Below are 22,307 nucleotides of genomic sequence, written 5' to 3'. Positions count from 1 at the left end.
GTGGTACTAGTTTGATAAAATTAAAATAAAATGCGTTTATTTGACAAAACAATGTACGATGATCAAACTATCATAATACGGTAATAGGTTGTGGTAGGCAGGAGCGGCATAACCACACATTTGTTCTTAATTTCCTTAATTAATTATAATTAGGGAATAAATGGGAACAAATGTCTGGCTATGCCGCTCCCACTTGGTCCTGTCCTGAAAGACAAACCCAAGAAATGCTGGCGTCATGTCCTCAAGGATGATATGCGTGCCAATGGTCTGAAATCTAGGGATATCGACGACAGTGCGAAGTGGAGACAAAAAAGTGGGAAAGCAGACTCTGGGCTCCGACGCTAAACGACTGGGAATCGGGGAACGCTTAGATGAGAGAGGCATGTCAGAAATTAGTGTGGTGTGCGCCTGAGGAGCCGTGCGGTTCCCCAGGCGCAACACCTAGCCTGGCGGGAAGATCTACCCTTTGTGGCAGTCGAGCATAATCACCTAGCTCCCGCTACAGATTCAAGTACATCTCTACTATTAACCGCTTCACTTCACTCTTCTGAATTTACTTTAGTTATTGTTTGTTCAATAGTTTGTGGATCTACTGTTTTGAGTTCCTGTTTGACTTCAATTCATAAATTGAATTTGAAGCACAAATCAATGTTTATAGTTGCGACGCCTCTCTCTCGTCTGAGCGTTTGCTTCTGCAGCTGTACAGATTCGGAACCGAGGTTACGCTTTCCTACTTTTTCATCTTCATTTCGTACGGTCGTAGTGTTTTTATAAATCAGATCATTGGCTCACATAATATCCTTCTGACCATCATCAATCTAATAAAATTGTCACTTAAAAACCCAACGTTTACTAATATTAGTAATAAAGATGTATATTAGTAATAAAAATTAATTAGCATTTAAATCTGCTTTAATTTGCTTTTTATGTTTTGAATTTAAATTTTCATAATTTCCGGACGCGTCAATAAATTTACCCTGACGTGTACTGTGCAAACATTGTAAAGCAGAGATGGCTGACAGACTGGTCAGAAATATGGACAAAATTTCCATCGTTTCAGCCCAATAGCGCAATGGAGTTGTTCAATAAAATGTGGCAGGTAGGACAAACACCAACATAATTTGCAACTTCGCATCAATCAAATTCATAAATTAGAAATTCACAGACACTTTTCAGGTAAAATTTTTGCTTTGGAGACGAGATTAGGAGAGCAGACTCCAAGAAGACAAAGGCCCAGACAAGAAGAAGTAGCAATTAGGTATAGAAAAAAATCCTATGAAGAAACTATCAAAACACGTGGCTGATGGAAACAGAAAGCGAAGGCTTTGTCCAGCAGCGGAACTTATAACTGAAATTTGAAAGAGTCCAATTTTGTCTAGGCTTTAACCCATACATTTATGTTCGTAAACAGGTCAGTGAATTCTGACCACCGTATCGTATATATGACCGGGACTGGTGTAAATTGGATCACTGTTCGATTTTAGAACAAAGACTACATTCGTCGAAATACGGACGTATTTGGATTTATGTGATACCAAATTCTATTTTCATGTATATGAATACCTATGTGTATATGTTAATTATTACTATATAAATAAATCATTGTTTAGTCCAATCGTAATAATATAATTATTTATGATTTTCGGAATTATCAGACATAATAAGTTTTTTTTTTACAAAAATGTCATGATTAATATTTTTTTAAAAAGTGATTGTCGAAACTTTATTTTTAGACTATGCGTGATTGCGTGTGGAAGAAATTATTCAGCTTTAGCTACGTTAATAACGTATAATGGCACGCAGATGATAAGGCTATATTTTGACCACTAACTCCATACTTTATATTATAAATATGAAAGTATTTTTTTTGTGTCGAGATAATAGGAGTAGGAAGATAGAGAGACGCACTGGCTGCCTTTCACCGCGGGTGGAGTCGCGGACAACAGATGTAAGATAAATTAGATAAAAAATCCTTTTTTTTTCTGCCAATGCAAGTAATTAATATTAAACATTAGTTATCATAGTCGTGCACTATCGCCGAATTCCGGCAGATGAATGATGAATGATGACGCGAATTCATGAATATTTCGCAGTTTGTATGAGAGCTTTTATTTACGGAAATACGACTATGAAGAAGAAGTTTGGATGGCAAAGCATTATTATGAAGCATGACCAGATGGTGCACCTAGGAATGGTTCCCAACGCAGGTACTCCTCAACGGTTATATAAATATTACACGAGATCTCTATGACAACAATAAAAGCTTGTGACAGAATGTCATTTAAAAAACGTAATGTAAAAAAACTTGTTGTGAAAAATTTTAAGTCTGTCTATCATGATTATATGCATCGCCGTAACGTAATATTTCCAGATTTATACAGTCTTCTCCATAAAATTGCCGTAAATCATTCTCTGTATGAGTTTGTATGGGTGATGCCGCTGGAGAATTAAATTTTATATGAGCTGTACCTTTCCGTTTATGAGTTTTGGTCGGGCTATAACTGGATTGAACATTCACATAATCTTCATCTTTATAGTCGTATTCCTCATGGCTGAGGGTCGTGGAATGAAACACACAACACACACAATAACTTTCTTAGCACTATTAATGGGGTAGTTTGCCATTGCCTTCTCTATTTCACACACAAGTTAATAATAATCAACCAGTTTGCAGGTTACATCACGATGTTTTCCTTCACCGGAAGCAAGTGGTGGTCTATGAAAACTACTATACATGAGTCAGATTGGTATACAAACTCATGTGGCACGAGTAGGATTCGAACCTGTGACCTTTCGATCCACAGGCGGGCGTCTTAGCCATTACACCACCACCGCTTCACATTCACATAAAGACCCATGTAAATAACAAAACAAGTCTAACAAAAAGTGCTAATATATGTTCAAAAAATATGATTTGTAATGCAGTAAAATGTTTAAATCCCACAATAAGACTGAAAACGTTCCTAGAAAGAAAAGGCCAAGAAAGACTATTCCACAGGATGATCGCAGGATAGTCACTCTCGCGGAGAAAGACCCCCTTGTCTTTCTCCGCGAGAGTGACTATCAAAAGACAAGGGATCATCCAAAGACAAGGGGTCTTTCTCCGCGAGAGTGACTATAATGGTTCTGTCTTGATAAAAGGTGAAGTTATATATAAACAGATTCTTCTCAGAGACGGGCTAGAGAAGGACTCTAATCTCTCTGGTCTATTAGAATAGGAGATCATATGGATTAGAAAAATAGGAAAAATTTGTAATACTAGCTACCCATGGCTTCGCTCGCATGGTTTTCTCCGCGAAAGCGCTTTTCGGAAACAGACACGATTTTCATATAAACTTTCACCCCCCATTATAGTCATTTAGGGGTTGATTTTTGAAAAAAGAAAGCCCATGTGAACGGGAGTATTTTAACTACATGCATGCCAAAATTGCATCAAAATCGATCTACCGGTTTAGCCGTGAAATCGGAACAGACTGACAGACAGACAGACTTTCGTATTTATAATTAATATATGGATTATGATAGAATTTTAAATGAAAACATTTTTCTATTTTTTAGCCTTAGTATACATCTGAACTCCGGCCTAAACACTGGTCGCTTTGAAAATACCCGTTTTGGACAGTCGCATGACGCTTCGGAATGTCATTTTATTTCGTCATAAACACAACTGCTATCACATTACATACTAAAACTGAGTTTATAGTGAATACATTGAAAGGCGGCGTGTGGTTCCCGACTTAGAATACGACATCGTGCAAGAACACGACCTCATGAATGTGAAGTCGGGCAAGGGTAGGACTCGAATCGAGGACCTTCTGACGTATTACGTACCTGAGGTATCCCAAATGGAGAAATTTACTCTATAGTCTGCTACTGTACACGTGTAGCCATATTTTTCAAATCCAGTCGGTGTGTAGGTCTGTAACAATAAGCAAAAGTGTATATTAAAAAAAACAATAATTAAAAGAATAAGTTTTTTTTACAAAAATGTCATGTGTCTTCAAATTATGTATGTGCAGTAAACCATTGAAGAGTCTACGTCTAGAGTTGTTCCTGGGTACACCATCAGGTCATGCTTATATTGCATTGTCATCCAAACTAAACGTGTACACAAAAATTCAACACAATCGGTTGAAGATTTTCCACTCGGAACATAGATTACATAGTTACATTGCAAGTTAAAGGAAATCTTGTAAAAAGGGTGGAAAGTGTAATTAATTTAGCCTGGAACTTGACTACTAGCTAAGTTAAGTCTCCAACAACCAATAAAAAATCGTTTGGTCAAAAATTACGAAACTCCATTGGCTTAGGCCGCGCAGTGTCTCGCTCAGCTGGGTATTGAACAACTAATAGAAAAAATTGTATGGAATTAAATTGGCTGCTTGAAACTGCGCTACACACAGTAGCTTCGGTTGAGTCCAGAGCTTACGGAGGCGGGCGGATTCGCGGGCAGCAGCTTGTAGTATAATAAATAAGACATTATTATAACTAGTAATTGAATAGTTAACATTCCCATAAAAGGAGGAACGGTTTAACAATGGGGTTGTATATGAAAACATTATGTTATAAGCGAAATCCCAGCAATAGACGTATGTACCTGATACAGGAGTAAATCAGCTATAACAGTCGCGTGGTTCGTGGTATAAGCGGTAGCGATTAACCCTAGTATCCTACCCCCAATTGTGGAAATAACAACAGCCAGATCTCAATTAAACCGCGATCTATCTGGCATTTTATACAGTTTCCCGTTTCTCTTTCAATATTTGCATATCGGTTGTTTATGCTATTTGTCCCTCATTCACCTCGTACGACGCCTAAGATAACGAGGGATCCCCTTATACGGCTGAACCACCTGCCAAGTGTTTTAACCTTTGCTTAAGAGTCTTAAAGCTGTACAATTTTATTTGTTAGACAAGTTATAATTTGTTTAATATTCATTTCGCTACAGCTTTTGTGAACGGCTAACAGATTTAGATCAAAAATATCTAAGAACCACCGCATAAAAATTAGCTATCAAATAAAAAAAACCGCGACCAAACCCGTTGATGAGCTACGGTGCCACGTACACAGACAGACAGACACACTTAGCGGTCAAACTTATAACACCCCCCGTCTTTTGCGTCGAGGGTTACAAATTACGCTATTTTCTTACAACTTGAGTTTAGCGAAAAGTGCAATGCTCCGCAAATATAACCCGGCTATATTGAGAGTGCTCTTAAGAAGACCCTTACAGTAAATGGGTATCGGAAAGAGATGACGACGAAAGTGGCTATTAAATTTTGTTGGGTTGTAATGGAAAGGCGCTTTCTGAATGGTTAATGAGCTGATTTCTTGGCGTAAGTTGTTTTGCTATTTTTAAAGTGCAACTTTTTGCTGTCTAGCTTAGTTTCAGTGTGTTGAACTTACGACGTGGCTTCGTTGTGTTTCATTGCTATATTTTTCTAGTTTCTCTTTGAACTTGTTAAGTTTTCTGCGAAGAAGCTAAAACCATGCATGGATTTGACGACCTCGGTGGCGCAGTGGTAAAGATCTTGCCACTGAACCGAGAGATCTCGGGTTCGATCCCCGGTCGGGTCAAGATGGATAACGGTCTTTTTCTGATTGACCCGGGTTTGGATGTTTATCTATATATGTATTTCTTATAAAATGTGGTATCGTTGAGTTAGCATCTCAAAACACAAGTCTTGAACTTTGGGGCTAGCTCAATCTGTGTGATTTTTCCTAATATATATTCATTTATATTTATGTATGAAGTACTGGTAGATCATCAATTGAATATTACCTATAAACTACAGTCCCGGCTTCGCTCGGGTAAAACCATAGTAAATTATAACGTCTAAACGTTTCTCAGGAATCACATTATCTATTGGTGAAATCCGTTCAGTTGTTTTTGAGTTTATCGCATTCATACAGACAGACATACGCGACATACGGGGGACTATTGTTTTATAATATGGTAAAACAATATTGAATGAAAAGGAAATGACAAATTTTAATTACGTAATGTAACAATTTATAACTAAAATATAACATCATATAGGCAATAATGTCCGTTCCACATAATTCCACTCGTGTGGAATCTGTTAGTGAAATATTAAATTGTACTTAAGGAAAAGGGATCGGTTTTGACGCAAATGTATCACAATAATAGCGGGAAAACATGTCGTGAAAGAGACATAATATCCCCGCGGGTTCGCTATACTAATCTATTACTGAAAAGGGTAATGTACCTTTTATACACAGTATAAATAGCTCAGTTGTATCATTGAGGTCGAGGAAATGGAGCATACGATGGTATGATGATATTTATTTATTAATTACTAACCATATATGGAGAGAGAATCGTTCATTTAGTAACACATAAATAATCCTCTCTCTCTCTAACCATCTCGTGATCTTGATTACGTAAATGACGACGGGAAGCCTTAGGTCAGCTAAAAAAACAAACCGATGTTTTAAAGATTTAGCTGTGATTTTACAACCGCATGCTTAACGATAACCATTGTGGTAATGCTCTTGTTGCCTATCAGCTGCCAAAGCCATGTCTCCCTTAATCGCCTCGTACGACATCCACCAAGTAACTTACCAGGATATTTTTACACAAAATTTGACAGCCCTTAAGTTTTTACATATAACATACTTACCTAGTGAAAAGGCAGTTCTAAAAAAGGTAATTTACATTGTATACTATGTAATTAATTTGTGCAATATAGTTTAATATTGTATTGTATTTAATTTGCAGCTATTGTCAGTTCTATGTGGTAAAACTCTATGGATTTTCCAAAATGTGCCATCCCTAAGGTCCGATTGCGAGCATGTTGCGGTGACGAGAGGGCTATAACTATTTGTTAGCTAACCCGGCAGGGCTACATCCAAATATTGTGGTCGACGAGCCACCTTGAAGTGTTAAACTCAAGTGTGGGTTAAATAAGTATTTTCGTATTACACATGTGACCGTTTTGTTGTGTACGCAATTTTTGTATCAATATTTTTTTATCTACATTAATATCAACAAGTTTCTTATGTGTTTGTATACTTTTTGATCATGTACAGTCAACAGCACATCAACCTACCCAAATTCATTGCGAACTTGTCGTTATTACCGCGCCTCAGAGGTTCATGCAGGGGTAATTTGATGTGTAGTAGTTGACTGCACTTTGTTATAATTCTAGAATATATAGAATCTTTGTTATAATTTATAATTCGTGTTCGTGGTTACTATCGGAGCTGTGACGCCCCAAAGCTTTGGGTTCGCGTAGAAAATTAACCCTTAAATTTTGAAGATTCGGCTATGATTTTATAACCGGCCGCCTGCCTGGCGTCAACCTTTTTTAGGAATTATATTTTTGCCTCAGCTGTTAAAGCTATGTTTTCCTTGGTCGCCTCGCACGACGTCGGTGGGACCACACACCACAGGGATACCATTTACATTACATTACCAAACTATCTAGAGTTTGTCGGCAAAAGCAGAAATTATGCTTCGTCTCCCACGCATATTGTAAAAGTCAAACAAAAAAACTAGAGATTATTTTTATAGGTGCAAAATTCTACTAATAGAATACATTATAATACCTCCAGTACCAATAGCAACAACTAAACGTAGCCTTCTTAGTTTTGTGACTCTTGCCTCTGTCCACACCGTAAGACATAAAGACGTGTTAATAGAATAATATGTATATAATACGTAACACTGTCAAATATTTCCGTATCATTCGGAAACACAGATAATCTGCTGCCCTTCTTGCTCCTAACCAAGGTTAAAAGTGAAATGTGACGTTATGACAAAAAAACGTTGTAAAAAGTCGGCCGCTAGGTAGCGTCGCGGTCGACGCCACGAAACATAATCGGGTGGTGAAATATATTTGCTTTTTGTAGCATCCCTCGAAGCTGAGGGGAAAGTACGAGGGAAAGAAATGTTTTAGTAGAAACAAAATTTGTCATTTCTCATATCTTGTTTCTTTTTAATTTACTTAGAATTAGATTTTTGATGCTCTAACTACAATAGCTATAGTGTAGTGTGTGTAATACCTGTGGTATTTCGGCTGTGGCAACTCGAAGCTCGAGAACCGCGTAAGAAGTAATACTTTAAATTTAAAGGTTTACCTTTAAATTTTAAAGATTCAAACAGATTTTATGAGGGGTCACAAATTCAAATTCAAATTCAAATTCAAATCATTTATTCAGAAATTAGACCTTCACAGGCACTTTTTCTCGTCAATCTTTAAATTTATAGTTATTTCTCACAAGCTAGAAACTACTGGCATTTCGGAACGACCACTGCTGAGAAGAAATGCCGAAAGAAACTCATTTGAACAGTGTTGGCCCCTATCATGCCAGATCGGCTTACCATTATTGTTTCTTACAAAAAATTTTTTTTTTTTCTTTTCTTTCTAATAATATATAAAAGTACATAATGTACATAGTCAAAAGGTATATCAAAACAGGTTATGATTGTGATCCGAGTGCTGATTATAATATATATATATATATATATATATATATATATATATATATATATATATATATATATATATATATATATATATATATATATATATATATGCGTGATATCAGGTCTCTTTGGCAATGCAATCGTAGCTTATCAATTGTCTAGGCTTATACCTTAGTCGCTTCTTACGACATTCACGGGAGGAATGCTGTGTTCCTATTCTAGAGGCAGAACCATAAGGTAGCTATAAAAATCATGTATTCTACACGTGCCTTTAGGTAACTTGAATGACAATGTATGCTAACACATCAGTGTTAGCATACTCGATTAGTACAAAAAGCGAGCTGCCGTGGAGCTATGTCGGGAAAAACAGATATGTGGAACAGCCCTCAGCTCAGCTTGTTAAACGCAAAACAGATATGTGGAACAGCCCTCAGCTCAGCTTGTTAAACGCAAAACAGATATGTGGAACCGCCCTCAGCTCAGCTTGTTAAACGCAAAAGAAATATGTGGAACCGCCCTCAGCTCAGCTTGTTAAACGCAAAAGAAATATGTGGAACCGCCCTCAGCTCAGCTTTTTAAGTACGAAACAGATATATAGTATATCTGTTTCGTACTTAAGAATTCTAGGTATTATAGGTATTATACAGAGCTCTAGGTAGATTTCAATGATATTTTATAGGTTATCGAGTAAATAAGTCTTCTCTTAAAGCCCATGCTATAACACTGCAGTAATGGTACACCATTATACTGATGAGAAATAAACAAAACTCGTTACGCGAAATCTTCATAGAAATTAGCTGTTTCACTTGCAAACTCATACACAGTTAATTCCATTTTGTCCGCCATTATACCAAACCCATAAATTCCCAAGGTTTAAGCCCTATATTTATATACATAATAATGAATGTTAAACGTTATAATTTGTGCTGCTCGTTGTGAATATTCCGGAGTTTCGCAGCGGCAATGTTACCCTGAAGTTGGCGAAATTTCGCGTGTTGTGTAGATTGCAGAATTTAATGTGTTACATTTGTGTGTAAGTTATTATGATCGAACATCGTTGTGTCGTGTGTCGTTGCTTCGCTCCAGTGGTAATTTCGAGCTAAAAAGTATCATATGCGTTGTTCCAGGTTATATTCTACCCGTGTACAAAATAACATAACAATCGGCTCAGTAGATTTTGCGTGAAAGTGTAACAAACTTAAATACATAAATACATCCTCACAAACTTTCGCATAATATTTCATAATATTAGTACGATTAGTAGGTACTAATCGTGCAAATATTATGTAATATAGTAATACGCATAAAAACTAAATTAAATAAAATAATATTTTAACACATTATTCTACCATGGGTATAGAATTTTATTAGAAACTTTTGCCCACGACTTCGCCTGTGTTTATTTCGTGCGTCTGCTCATAACATATTATCATCAACTCGGCAACGTATCGCGATTAAACCTATACCAGATTTTATGTTAGATCATCTATTATACAACTCTGAAAACCACATCAAATTTCAATCAGTAGTTTTTACGTTTTGCGCGAACAAACATAGCTCACTCACAGTTTTATTATAAGTATTGGTGGCGCTGGTGTACATATAACCTTAAACTGTACTGTACATAACCTAAACTGCTTCCTAACCTAAATTTGAGCGATAATATAACTAATTGAAATGTCATTGGCATGCGCTTCCGATTCTGCAAGTTAGAACTGGAACTGAACACATACACAACTGGCTGTATTTTGAACTAACTTCACGTTTATATCTCCAACTAGCTTTTGCATGCGGCTTTGGCGGCGTGAACTGCGAAAGCGCCACAAACATGATTTTCATACAAACTTTCACCCCCCCAATTATAGTCATTTGGGGGTAGATTTTTGAAAAAAGTAGCTTATGTTTGAACGGGGTTCTTTACTTATAGTATGTATACCAAATTTCATCAAACTCGTTTCGACATACAGAAAGACTTTATAATTTATATTATTAGGTATGGATTCATGTTATTAACTGAATTTGTTCAAATATTATATTAAGTAGTACCTAGGTACTTACCTAAATTTAAAATTCGAATTACATCTAGTTAACTAGCAGTACTGGTTGAAGCTTTCTACATTTTACTTACCTACTTTAAAAAAAATTAAGCATTCGATTTTCAAATTCATCAGTTTACCCAATTTTGTATAACGTACTGCCTGGTGATAAAAATGATTTATTTTTTTCTGGCGAGATCCGTCAGTTGGTAAGCCTTCGACGCTGGAGGTCCGTTGCCAATATTTAAAGACCCGTCATTCAATATATCATAGTTACTTTAAAAAGGTCTCTTATGAATGGATTTGGTTTAATAATCTATTCTGGTTGAAAACACAGCGTGGGATTCGCAGCATTTATGTTGGGAAATCAGATACTTTTTCAAGTAGGTACTTGGTCTAAATATGGATTAAGGCTTGAGTCATATTACTGACTAGCTATGCCCTGGGATTTGGCTCCCGTGGGAATTCTGGGAAAATAAGTAAACTATATGCTAGTAACTAGCCTATTATGCAAACCTGGAATACCAAGTTGAATTGATGCAGAATAGAATTGCCAAATTCGTTGAGTAGGTAAAAATCGAGTTGAATTGTAGCTTGTTTATGTGAGAGAACACATCCTCAATCGCATCTAAATTTATGCATTTATATTATATATATATAATAGAAATGCATATATACCTTACTATATTTAGATGGTCATCAGAAAAATATTTGAAAATTTCGCAAAAAAAAAGTCGGCATTCATGTACAGTATGCCGAAATACATAAAATACAACAATATTTACTCCATAAGAAACAAATTATATGAATAAGGAAAACTCCATTGCCAGGCGTTTTCCTTAACGACCAACTTAAAACCCGTCCGTCACACAGCGCTTTGTAGTGAAAACAAAATTTTGCTTTAAAACACCCGTTTCCATTTTTCCTTTCCATATTTCCACCGGTCCATGCTGATTGCCTTAACACTCTTTCCGAACCAAATCCACGACAATGTAGACCAAAACAACAATTAATCAACCTCCCGGCCATTCTACAATAAACTCTAAGACCAAGTAATAAAACCGTTAAAAACTGCAAGTTTTCATGTTGTTGAAAATACCCAACTTAAAAACAACATTTTGGTTACGCTAAAATCAATCTAAATACTGAGTAATAGAGTAGTTAACGTACGAAAAAGTTCTAGAATGTTCTTGTTAGCGTATGAGCCTGTAGTGATTAGCTTTTTTGCTTTGAGATCTATACTAGTAATGGAAAGCGGACTGTATCCTGTGGCACGCTATTGAAAACTAAAAAGTTGGGGCACTTTTGTTCTGGTTCCATGAAAATTCAATTACATTTGCAGAAAGCTCGTGCTCTGGGTTTTCACATGGCTACGGAAGAAACATTTCATGACAAAAAGGTGTGTAGCTTCCTAGGACAGTGTACGGGAGCACTAAGAAGGGATTTCCTGAAATTTCCACGGAAAACGGATTTTTACTCACATACGAAGTTGTAAGCAAAATCTAGTGATATATAAATATATATGAAAATGACATTTTTGACACAAGCTTTTTTTGTTGTCATAGAGATCTAAGAAAATCATGCATGAAAACCGTTGAGGAGCTCCCTAGTCAGCCGTCAGTGGGTGGACCATCAGATCCATCATATAGAATTATAGATAACTATAATTATACTACATAATGCCATTAAATGTTTTATTGTCTTCAATGCTCCAAAATTATCACACACAGCATGTAACGCATAAACGGATGATTCTAAGTGATTCTCCCAAATGGGCCTTGATTCGAACATGCAAATTGAATTAGTACTACGTATCTCTTCTACATTGATTGTACAAATCTCGGAGCCAAATCTAATAGGGTAGATGACTAATTATCATTTCGGTAACTACCTATTCGACCTTTATTGTTATTAGAAACAACAGTGTAAAAACACTGTCATAATGACAATGCTGTCAAAGACAAAATCATATTTGATTTGTCATATCTTTGAAAACATACATATTTTGAACATATTTCTGACCTTGTCATATACCTGTCTTTGTGTCTAATAAATAACAAGTAATTTTCTCGATAGATTTACATGTTTAAATTCATAGATATATATTATTTATCATAGATCCGGATGACGGAACACAGTACATAGGAAAGTGTCACATGAAGATGTAATGAGGAATGCAACTAGGTAACCTTTTAAGACGAGTATTATGGAAATCTATACAATTGTTATCCCAAAAAGTAAAATTATACAAACGAACCACGTCTTAAATATTTCGTAAGAAAAACCCTGATTGTGGTACATTAGATAAAATTTTTCATCATGTCATTTAAGTTTATCGGTTGACTACAAATAATGTTAATTATACACATAAATTAAGTACATAAGTAATGCAAATATAGATAAGATTACAAAGGACGCTAGACCGTGCGAAGCGGAGAAGAAAATATAGGAAATCGGATCCTGGGCGATCGGATCCGACGCTTAACTTTTCAGCTGCAAAATAAATACTGACCAGTGCTTGGGCAAACATCAATACCTGCGACACACGAAAGGTTAACAGCTCAGGAAGAAATCGGCAATACGCTCAGATGACAGAGAGTCCAAAAAGTGGGTAAAGTGTATGAAACTGTGGCAAATACGCTTCTTTATGTCTAATATATATCTTTATGTCTAATATCTAATATATATACTTTTTTTGTTGTCCTATATATATATATATAGATGGCAACAAACACTTGGTTCTATGTTCCTTGGCGCGTCCGATAGTTCGATCTATACAACGAAGAATTTCAAACTTTTACTTTATCTTTTCTACTAAAACTTTTACATTTTTGCAAGTAACTATTCTGGTTCACTTTGCCTTCTTTACTATAGATTTTAAACTTAGAAAAGGTTGCCATTTTAATTATCTTTGTTATTGATTTATCTTTTTTTTGAATTCTTCCCACTTTCCCACAGAAAACGAGGCAAGCCTAGGTCGTGATGGTCTGATGAACTTGGAGATATCCACAAAAGATGGATGAGACAAGGTTATATGGAAAGAGAATAGGAATGCTTTTGTCCAGTATGATTTATCATGGTTCTTTCTTGTCTTAAATAATTGTGAAATGTGGTTCAAGTTCTAGAACAGGACTATTCCATATTCTCCTGTGATTGCCGCATGAAGTGACTAAGGGATATATGCCTTGACTGCTGATAGACATCAACAGCGTTCCCAAAGAGGAGTTAGGAGCCAGTTTGATATATCATGTATTCAAACATTCGTGCGTTCCAAGCCCTAACGTAAGCATTAACGCGGTCCTGCCGAAGGGTCGCGGTCGGGCCTTTATCTTTTTTATGTGAAATAAAGTAATTATTTGTTCCAAAATATTCTCTGCATTCTCCTAAACTTCTCAACAATTGATCTTCAAGCGAATACTGGGTCACTAACAATGTAACAGTAGCCTTACGCAACAAATTAGTCCCTTAAATCGGGTTCGAACTAAGTGAAATTTAATTAATTTCAAACAACGCAGATAGAAAGGGTTGCGCTAGGGTTGCCACAACTCCCCACCGACGGGTTCCCATCTTGTCGCGATGGTGGGGCTTAGTAACCGGGGGGGCTGGTCTGACACAACCAGCCACCCCGGTGAACCAAGAGGAACCCAAGGCCAGAGACTTTGGTAGGTGCTCTGGGCCTGGTGGACGGTCCCCTCGGTAGTACTGCCATTGGCTGGTGACCCGCCACCAGCCTTGGATGTGGAAACTAGAGGGGACCAGAGGTGGGGTCGCGGGGGTTTGTCCTCCGCGACCACAGCGCGGCCGTGGCGCTGAACACGGTGCGGTGGGGCCGCAGGGGAAGAGGAGAGTCGGTATGTCTCTCGACGATCCCCCTGTCCTCTGCGGCCGAAGGGTGGCTGCCTCTGTATCGGGCGCAATGTGTGCGCAATGTATAAAATTCGAAGCAGATTTCGAGTTTTGCTAAAGTTTCTTTGCACACCCCTGCAAATGTTTATTGTTTGTTTATTCGACGCGCGTTTTGTCCTCAATATGTTGTGAATTTGGATGTCGTAAAAAATATGTTATTGCTTTTGTTCAGGTTATACTTTTATATAAAGTCATGAGGAGAGACTAATATAGAATAATATTACAGAAAGGATCAGAAAACAGACAAATGACCCAATGGCCATCGGTCCAAATCTAGCTAGGTATTGGTTGGTCCCTTCAAAATTCAAAATTTAAATAATTTAGTCAGAAATTAGACCTTCACAGGCACTTTTTCTCGTCAATTTCTATATTAAAAATGTATTTCTTACAAGCTACAAACTACTTGCAACTTTTGGAAACTCCTATCGAAAATGTTCAAAAAATTTCTTTACCTAAATGGGACCTGACGGATTTCAAATTAGGGATTTCGGTGAAGGAAAACATCGTGAGGAAACCTGCACACTGATGGACAGTTTAGTTCACTAGTGTATATGCGACTACCTGCCACTAGATGGCAGTAAGTAGTCGTAAAAGTCATGTCGGATGCCTTTAGGCGACTTGAATAAAATCTGACACCAGTGTTAGTGGCATTAGGAACGTGGAATGAGCCATGCAAATGAGCTTCAATGGCAACAACACCCCTGATTGCAGTCGTCTATAAGCTGCGGTAACCACTTTCCATCAGATAGCCGCATGCCAGTTTGCCTGCTTGATGGTATAAAACATTTATCAACCCCACTTAACAGACTTTTGTGATATTAGACAAATAAGTAGTAAGTACCTAAAATGGAAATTGCTTTCACGGATAATCCCATGGGAGCGAAGTCGCGGGATATAGCTAGTTTTATATTAAGTAATGTTCTTCGAAGCTAAACGTAATCTAAGTCATGTATTATTCATGTACCTATCTATATTGGTAACAAGATACCGTTCATAATAACTTGATATTGTTGAATAGTTCGTCTTACAAACTTGTACCTACTTGCTAAGTAGTTCATGATGTTCAGTCCTCAAGTCATAGAATGATTGAAACATGGTTTAAAATAAAGATAAATGTGCAATGCATCATTTATTTTCTCGATTTTTTGGACTGAATTTAAATATTTGTCCACACAGTCCATCATGGTTAATTTTTCCAGATTTTTTACATAAAACCACCAAAAAGGAAACCAGCGTACCTATAATGCTGGCATGAAATGAAAATCAGGAAAAAAAGATTGAAAACTCGTAAAATCGCCAGTCCACTGTCCAATTTGTTGGATTGCATTCGAATTTCGAACTCCGAAGTCGGTCATTTGTTAACGTCAGTCAGTCAGTTCAGTGTTAGCGCTGTAAAAATGGCGCTTTTTTACATGTCAATGTCACAAAGTGGCGGGAAGTTTGTGTTCCTTTGTAATTACTACGTAGGTGTGTTCGTAATATTTGTTGCTCTTTGGGCAATCGATCTGTGAAGATTGATCAATAATTTTGGTTTATGAATTGGCGAAGCCAATATTTTATAATAGACATTCAAAATATATTCGGAATTACAGTGAACATATTATCAGAAAATCTCCGTGAAAATTGAATTTTTAATGCCATTGACAATATCCAGAGAGACAATGTTTTGTTAGAAGAAAACGAATTCTAATTCGCTGAATAAACAGCTGCATTTTAAATAAAAGAATCCGAGAGCTTTGTACTGTAATTGTAATAATATTCTGAATATCGTATTAAGTATATCTTTTGCCATCCAACTGTTTTTAGTAAACAGATCTTTGAAATTTTATCAGTAGGTTTTTTGAGGTAGGTACATAATCTACTCAGCTTTTAGTATATAACACCTACAATATACATAGCGGGCCATGGGCTCCAATGCAAGACAGCCGGAGGAGTAACCGGATTAACGCTCAGATAACTACAATACAACATACAGTTTTCTGTTTATCAAGAAGGTAACTAATTTGCTGAATTGAATCTTCATTTTGGAATGTTGAATTTTCAAGTAAATACAGTTCTTCTATTTATTAATTTCCATACGACGACGGGACTACACGTCACTTACCTGCAAGTTGACATTATAGTGTGTCTTTCCTGAGTGCACCATCAGGTCAAGCTTATTTACGCATTGTCACCCAAACTAAATGTGTACAAAATTTCTGTTTAATCGGTTGAAGATGCTTTACAATTAATTTGCAAGAATCCGCCCGAATAGACAAAGGGGTGTAGATTGCAAGTTTAATAGTTATAAAAAAATGTGATGATTAAAATCACAGAAAGCTTTCACACACATGAAATCGTAATGAAATGTGTAAATTTCAACTAGTAATTAAAAAAAGAAGTCATTATTCGACACCAAGATCCCAGTTTAATGTGATCGGCAAATTTGATATATTCACATGATCATAAATCTATTTTCAGATGTCAGAGAAAAATATATTGACTATTAAGCTGCCAACGTAATAGTGCATATATATTTTTTTTGTATACTACATGGATTCGGGAGCATAACTGCCTGTCATAAAATGACATCAAAAGTTTGACGTGGGAATAGGATCATTATTGACACTCGACGAATGGTTTTTTTTTTGTTTGTTCCCTCGTTTTATTGAGGAGGCAAAGGGTACTAGCCCATACAGCCAAGTCTTTTGTATGGGCGAAACGGTGTGAAAAACAAAAACTTTACACATAACAGACAGTTATTTTGCCACATATACTTAGCTACTTCGCTAGCTAATTTGGGTATAAAATACTATTTAAAGTTATATTTTATCCGTTTAATTAAATCAAAATCCGTTAAATTTTGCTAAATTGAGTAAAGGTTATATAACATTTTATATTATTTTAGTTGTTTAAGATTTTGGAAATGATTTCTTCATCAAATATTAACGGTTCGTGAAGACAGCGCGGCCGCAGCGGTCGAAACGCACTGAGAATCTGTATATAGTGATTGTATCACAAATGTCCTTTGAGAGACGTCTCAGGTGCTTTGTGCATTATGTATTTGCGACTGAAAACCCCATCAAAGGGACACAGGATCGAACAGATCGTTAGTTTACCATACATATATAATGTATATAATATGTAATACCTACAAGACCTATATTAGTTACTTGACGTCTTTGGAGAAAAGGCTGCGATGAAGTTTGTTGCGCCCTTTCTTCTTCACCTGCGCTTTGGAAGTTGGCAGAAGACTTAGTTTATATAGTATTTTTTGAAGTAAAATGTGATGCAATTTTAATATATTTTTTGAATTTTGTAAAATGTTAAATGGACAAAACTTGACGCTGAATTATGAGCGTATGCTATGAAATTCGAAAGGTCTCAGGTTCGAATCCTACTCGTGCCACATGAGTTTGTATACCAATCTGACTTATTTATAGTAGTTTTCATCGACCATCACCTGCTCTGAAGGAAAACATCGTGAGGAAACCTGCACACTGGTTGATTATTAACTTGTGTGTGAAATGGAAAAGGCGAAGGCAAACCACTCCATTAATAGTGCCAAGAAAGTTGTTTTTGTGTTTTTTTAACATTCCAAGTAATGACCATGACCCTCGTTCATGAGGTATACGACTATGAAGAAGAATAACCCCAAACTTTTGCTTTTAATGTTGTTTTCATAGCCATGGACCTGGTGTTTAGTGGGGGTTATTATAATTCTGTTTATGGCAAAACTTTTAGTGGTTCAGGTGCTTCGTAAGACTTAAACCGAAAACTTTAACAATACGGTTGTTTTAGTTTTAAATAAAAGTTCTGACTGAGTGCTAGTATATTCATGTTGATCATGACAAAATATAAAACATTTGAAAAAACCGACCAATTGCGAGGACCGACCAATTGGACTCGCGCACGAAGTAGTTTCTTACCATCATCTGACTATATCGTCAAGTATAAAATCAAGAAGAAATAAATTTTGATGACCTTTTTATTCTACTACGTAACAAAATAAATAAAAGCTTCGCTTTTTTAATATTCAAAAAATCTATGCTCCAAAAATGGACAAAGCTGGGTTAAACGAAGGCAAACGTTTAATCAAACGGGTAAACCCGCCCAAACCGTAGTAATGGATATCAAACATTGATCAGAATTCCAATCGTGATTGCACTATCACTAACTGGGAGTTGCACCAGTAAAATTTTTCGTTAACTTTAACATGCGCAGAAAAACGATAAGTAAGTACGACATTTAATCAAAACTACGGCGCGGCGACATGTTAAAGTCACAGTTTAAACAGTGCTCACAAATTTTAAATATTTTCATACTACCTGCGCCCCGGGCCTTCGCTCTCGTGGGAATTTCGCGATAAAAAGTAACCTATGTGTTACTCCAGGTTATATTCTATACGTGTACCAAATTTCAAAGCAATCCGTCCAGTAGATTTTTACGTGAGAGAAAAAATAATATTTAACTTTTATAATATTAGCAGGATATGCTTCATCGTCCATGTATGTTTACCACAATGGAATACTGTGTTAAACGAAAACAAACGAAAAGAGCATGTTTTTGTTTACTTGATACTAAAATAGCATACTAAACAGTGCTGACAATACGTAAATATGCCTCATGTAGTTTCAAAGTCGCACCTATCACTTAGCGTGAAAGAACAACCAATTTTTAGTTCAGAGGGCGAAGTGCGGGTTAGCATTTTCACTTCTCACCATCGAATCGATTCGAAGTGTGGTCGTCGTTGCGTCACAATGGCGCAATGTGATTGGTTCGTTGTGTCTCATTTCGAATTGATCAAACAATCAAACATACAAACTCACAAACTCACTTACCTCTTTATAATAATATAAGATTAAAAAATATATTTCTATTGGACTCTCTCTCATCTGAGCGTATCCCGGTTCTACCTCAGCCGTTGAGCGTCGGAGCCCAGGGTCAGCTGACTCTGACTGTCCGCTGACTCCCTCTGTCGTTAGAGATAACTGGATTTAAAAAAAAACTCTTTTAAATCGTACTTTTTGAATGTAGGTATTATATTATCAGCTTTTATATAGTTTCCTTTGTCCGATGTCTGTTTGTTTCTCATTAATATATTGTATCAATTCGAAATCATTACATACATAATCAACTTTCGCTTGTTCTAAAGAGATGCTTCAGTTTCCATGACAATGTATATTATTTGCTAGCAGTTTACCCGCGGCTTCGCCCGCCTAAATGCCCTCGGGTATTGACGATAACTTTTTTCAATGAACCGATTTTGATGAAACAAACTTTAAACGTTTCGCTAAGTTAAAACAAAGCGCAATTGGTGAAAGTTTTAAATAAATCGGTTCAGTACTTTGGAGCGAAGCGTGATGATCATACATACAGACAGACAGACAATAAATTCAAAAACAATTTTTCAGTCAAAAATACTAAATTTACAAACAAAACTATTTTTACTGTCTTTTATATGTATAGATAAGCCCGACTGGATGGTGCACCCAGGGTTGGACCCCAACGAGGGAACTCTTCGGTTCACTGCACGATTTTTATTCCCGTAGAATGCAACAAGATCTCTGCGGCATCCATAACAGTCCTTTGGGGATTATAAATCACGACTGGAGGAGTCGTGATTTATAATTAACCTTAACTTGAACGTTAACGTCTTATGAAAACATGTTTACGTCCTCTGACTTTGCCTAACTTCGGGCGTCACCTGTCTGTCACGTAGGGCTTACAATTTCAAGAAAGTATTATTAACTTCTGAACAAAACAGGCGTTTGTGAGCCAGTTAGAAAATAGGAGTAAAATTACTCTTTAAAGTTATATTCTAGAATTAGTCGCGTGGTTATATTCTAGACTTATTTAATTTACATTTACATATAAATATAAGTAAAATATAATAGCTTTCGCCCGCGTCTTCGCTCGCGTGGTTTCCTGCACGGGAGCAGATATTTTTCCAGGATAAAAGGCATTCTATGTCTTTATCCTCGCTTCAAAATATATGTATGCAAAAGTTCAAGACGATTGGTTGAGTAGATAGAACGTGAAGAGGTAACAAACAAACAGGCAAACTTACTTTGGCATTTGTAATATTATAGTTGGGATTGGGATTTTACTTATTTATTTTCCTTTGTGAAATTGAACTGAACATACTTTGTGAAGCAATCCACTGATTTCAATCGAGAATACACAAATTCAGCATGAAATTGAAGACCCGTGTTCAAAGATCTATAATTTGGTAGATATCTCATGTTTTTAGGATAAACTACACTAATTTTCGCGTTTCATGACTAATTAATTACCTAATACATTAATAATACTTAATTACTTAATTTATTAATAAAATTTAAGTACCTATACGTCAAGAGACCGCGATCGTGTCTTATATGTGGAAAACTGGAAAATGCCCGCACATATATTTATATTTATAAAGCGCTTTCGACATTGCACTTTGACAACACATTTCACGGTGACAGGGAGAGATGCGGTATCTAGAGAGTTGATAGTCCGCGTTGATAAAGGGCTGTCTTCAAACAAGAAATAAATCAAACCTGTGCATACAAATATTCGTGACACAATGGTTCATTGAAGTTGGGCGACAAGGAAATATTGCGGTACAGTTCTACGTCAGACATTTTTTTGTTTTCTGCAGTTTTCGTCGCCCCCTGCAAAAAGTATGGCCTATACAGTATTTTATTCTTATGTTGTTTTGTTTTGTTACTAATCTCCATCTATCTCCACATCAAAAATCACCAAAATCCAATGCTCTGTTTTGAAGCGAAAGGAGACCAAAAAACAACCATATATTTACATCTAAAAAAATGTGTGCTAAATAAATCCAGTAATGATCTAAGAATCAAGCATGTTGGGCATAATATGCGCGTTAATCCGTTTCTACAAATTATATAGATTACTCTTTATTTAACCTGTAGGCCACGTGTCCTGTTAGGAAAAGCTCTCTCCACAACTTGACATCTTCCTTTTGCTTTTAGCTTTGACATTGACACCGTAGTGAGCAAAGTCACATAAATACTTTATGAACAAGAAAGAGATTTTAGAGACTACATATACCTACTTAACTACGACATACGAGATTGCTAATATGGTGTAATTAGATATGGCCTATGAACAGAAATTGTTCTCAAGAATATAATAAATAACTTTAAAAAATGGACCGTTTGTGAAGGTCTTCCCGTCATCTCCTTCGTCTATTTCTATCTCTGCGGTCCTCCTGTAGATTACATCTATTAAAGTATGTGTATCTCATCTGTGCAATTTCCCGGTTCCATCCTCAGCCATTGAGCGCCAGAGCTCAGGGTGGCATCAATAGTTTTCAAACCATACTTACATCTATAAAAGTATCGGATACGAATCTCTGGACGAGCGTGGTCTTTCCGCACTGCGTGTCTCCCACGAGTACTATCTTGATCTCCTCCTCAGCCGTCGGAGTGCCAGCTGTCCCCGTCTCTGTGCCTTTCTTCCCAGACCACATCGTCAGCTTTTATCTGTGGAAATGAATGAATGAATACTAGGGACCTGAATACTGATAGGGACCAACACTGTTTGAATGAGTTTCTTTCGGCATTTCTTCTCAGCAGTGGTCGTTCCGAAATGCTAGTAGTTTGTAGCTTAGTATCATTTAATTTAGATTATGACGTGAAAAAGTGCCTGTGAAGGCCTAATTTCTGAATAAATGATTTGATTTTGATTTTTGATTTTGAAAATTTCATGAGAGCTGTTAAAAAATAGCATGTTTCTCTAGTGTGGTTTCTGTTTTAAAATTGGACCTCTGGATGTTATATGAGACCACTAAGGGATACACAGACTTGGCAATAATAGCATTTCTAAGGAGGATTCAGGCAGGCGGCCGGTTGTACTATTACAACCGAATCTTCAAAATTTTGAGGTTTATTTTTTACGTTGATCCGAGATACAGCTGG

General features: G+C 36.5%; 1 protein-coding gene across 3 annotated transcripts in view; it reads right to left on the bottom strand.

The window, feature by feature from the left end:
* Positions 1-22,307, bottom strand: part of LOC128675151 (rho-related GTP-binding protein RhoN-like) — a 101,520-nt gene that overhangs the window by 6,717 nt on the left and 72,496 nt on the right. For all 3 annotated transcript variants that reach the window (XM_053754337.2, XM_053754336.2, XM_053754338.2), the window contains 2 exons: positions 21,716-21,872; positions 3,832-3,919 (listed from right to left, as the gene is read on the bottom strand). In XM_053754337.2, the coding sequence (XP_053610312.1) occupies positions 3,832-3,919; positions 21,716-21,859 (232 nt within the window). In that variant the 5' untranslated portion in view covers positions 21,860-21,872. The remainder of the gene's footprint in view (positions 1-3,831; positions 3,920-21,715; positions 21,873-22,307) is intronic.

Source organism: Plodia interpunctella, chromosome 14 (assembly GCF_027563975.2).
Source record: "Plodia interpunctella isolate USDA-ARS_2022_Savannah chromosome 14, ilPloInte3.2, whole genome shotgun sequence".
Taxonomy (NCBI): domain Eukaryota; kingdom Metazoa; phylum Arthropoda; class Insecta; order Lepidoptera; family Pyralidae; genus Plodia; species Plodia interpunctella.
The sequence above is the reverse complement of the archived record's forward strand: the minus strand, read 5'-3'. Positions and strand labels throughout refer to the sequence as shown.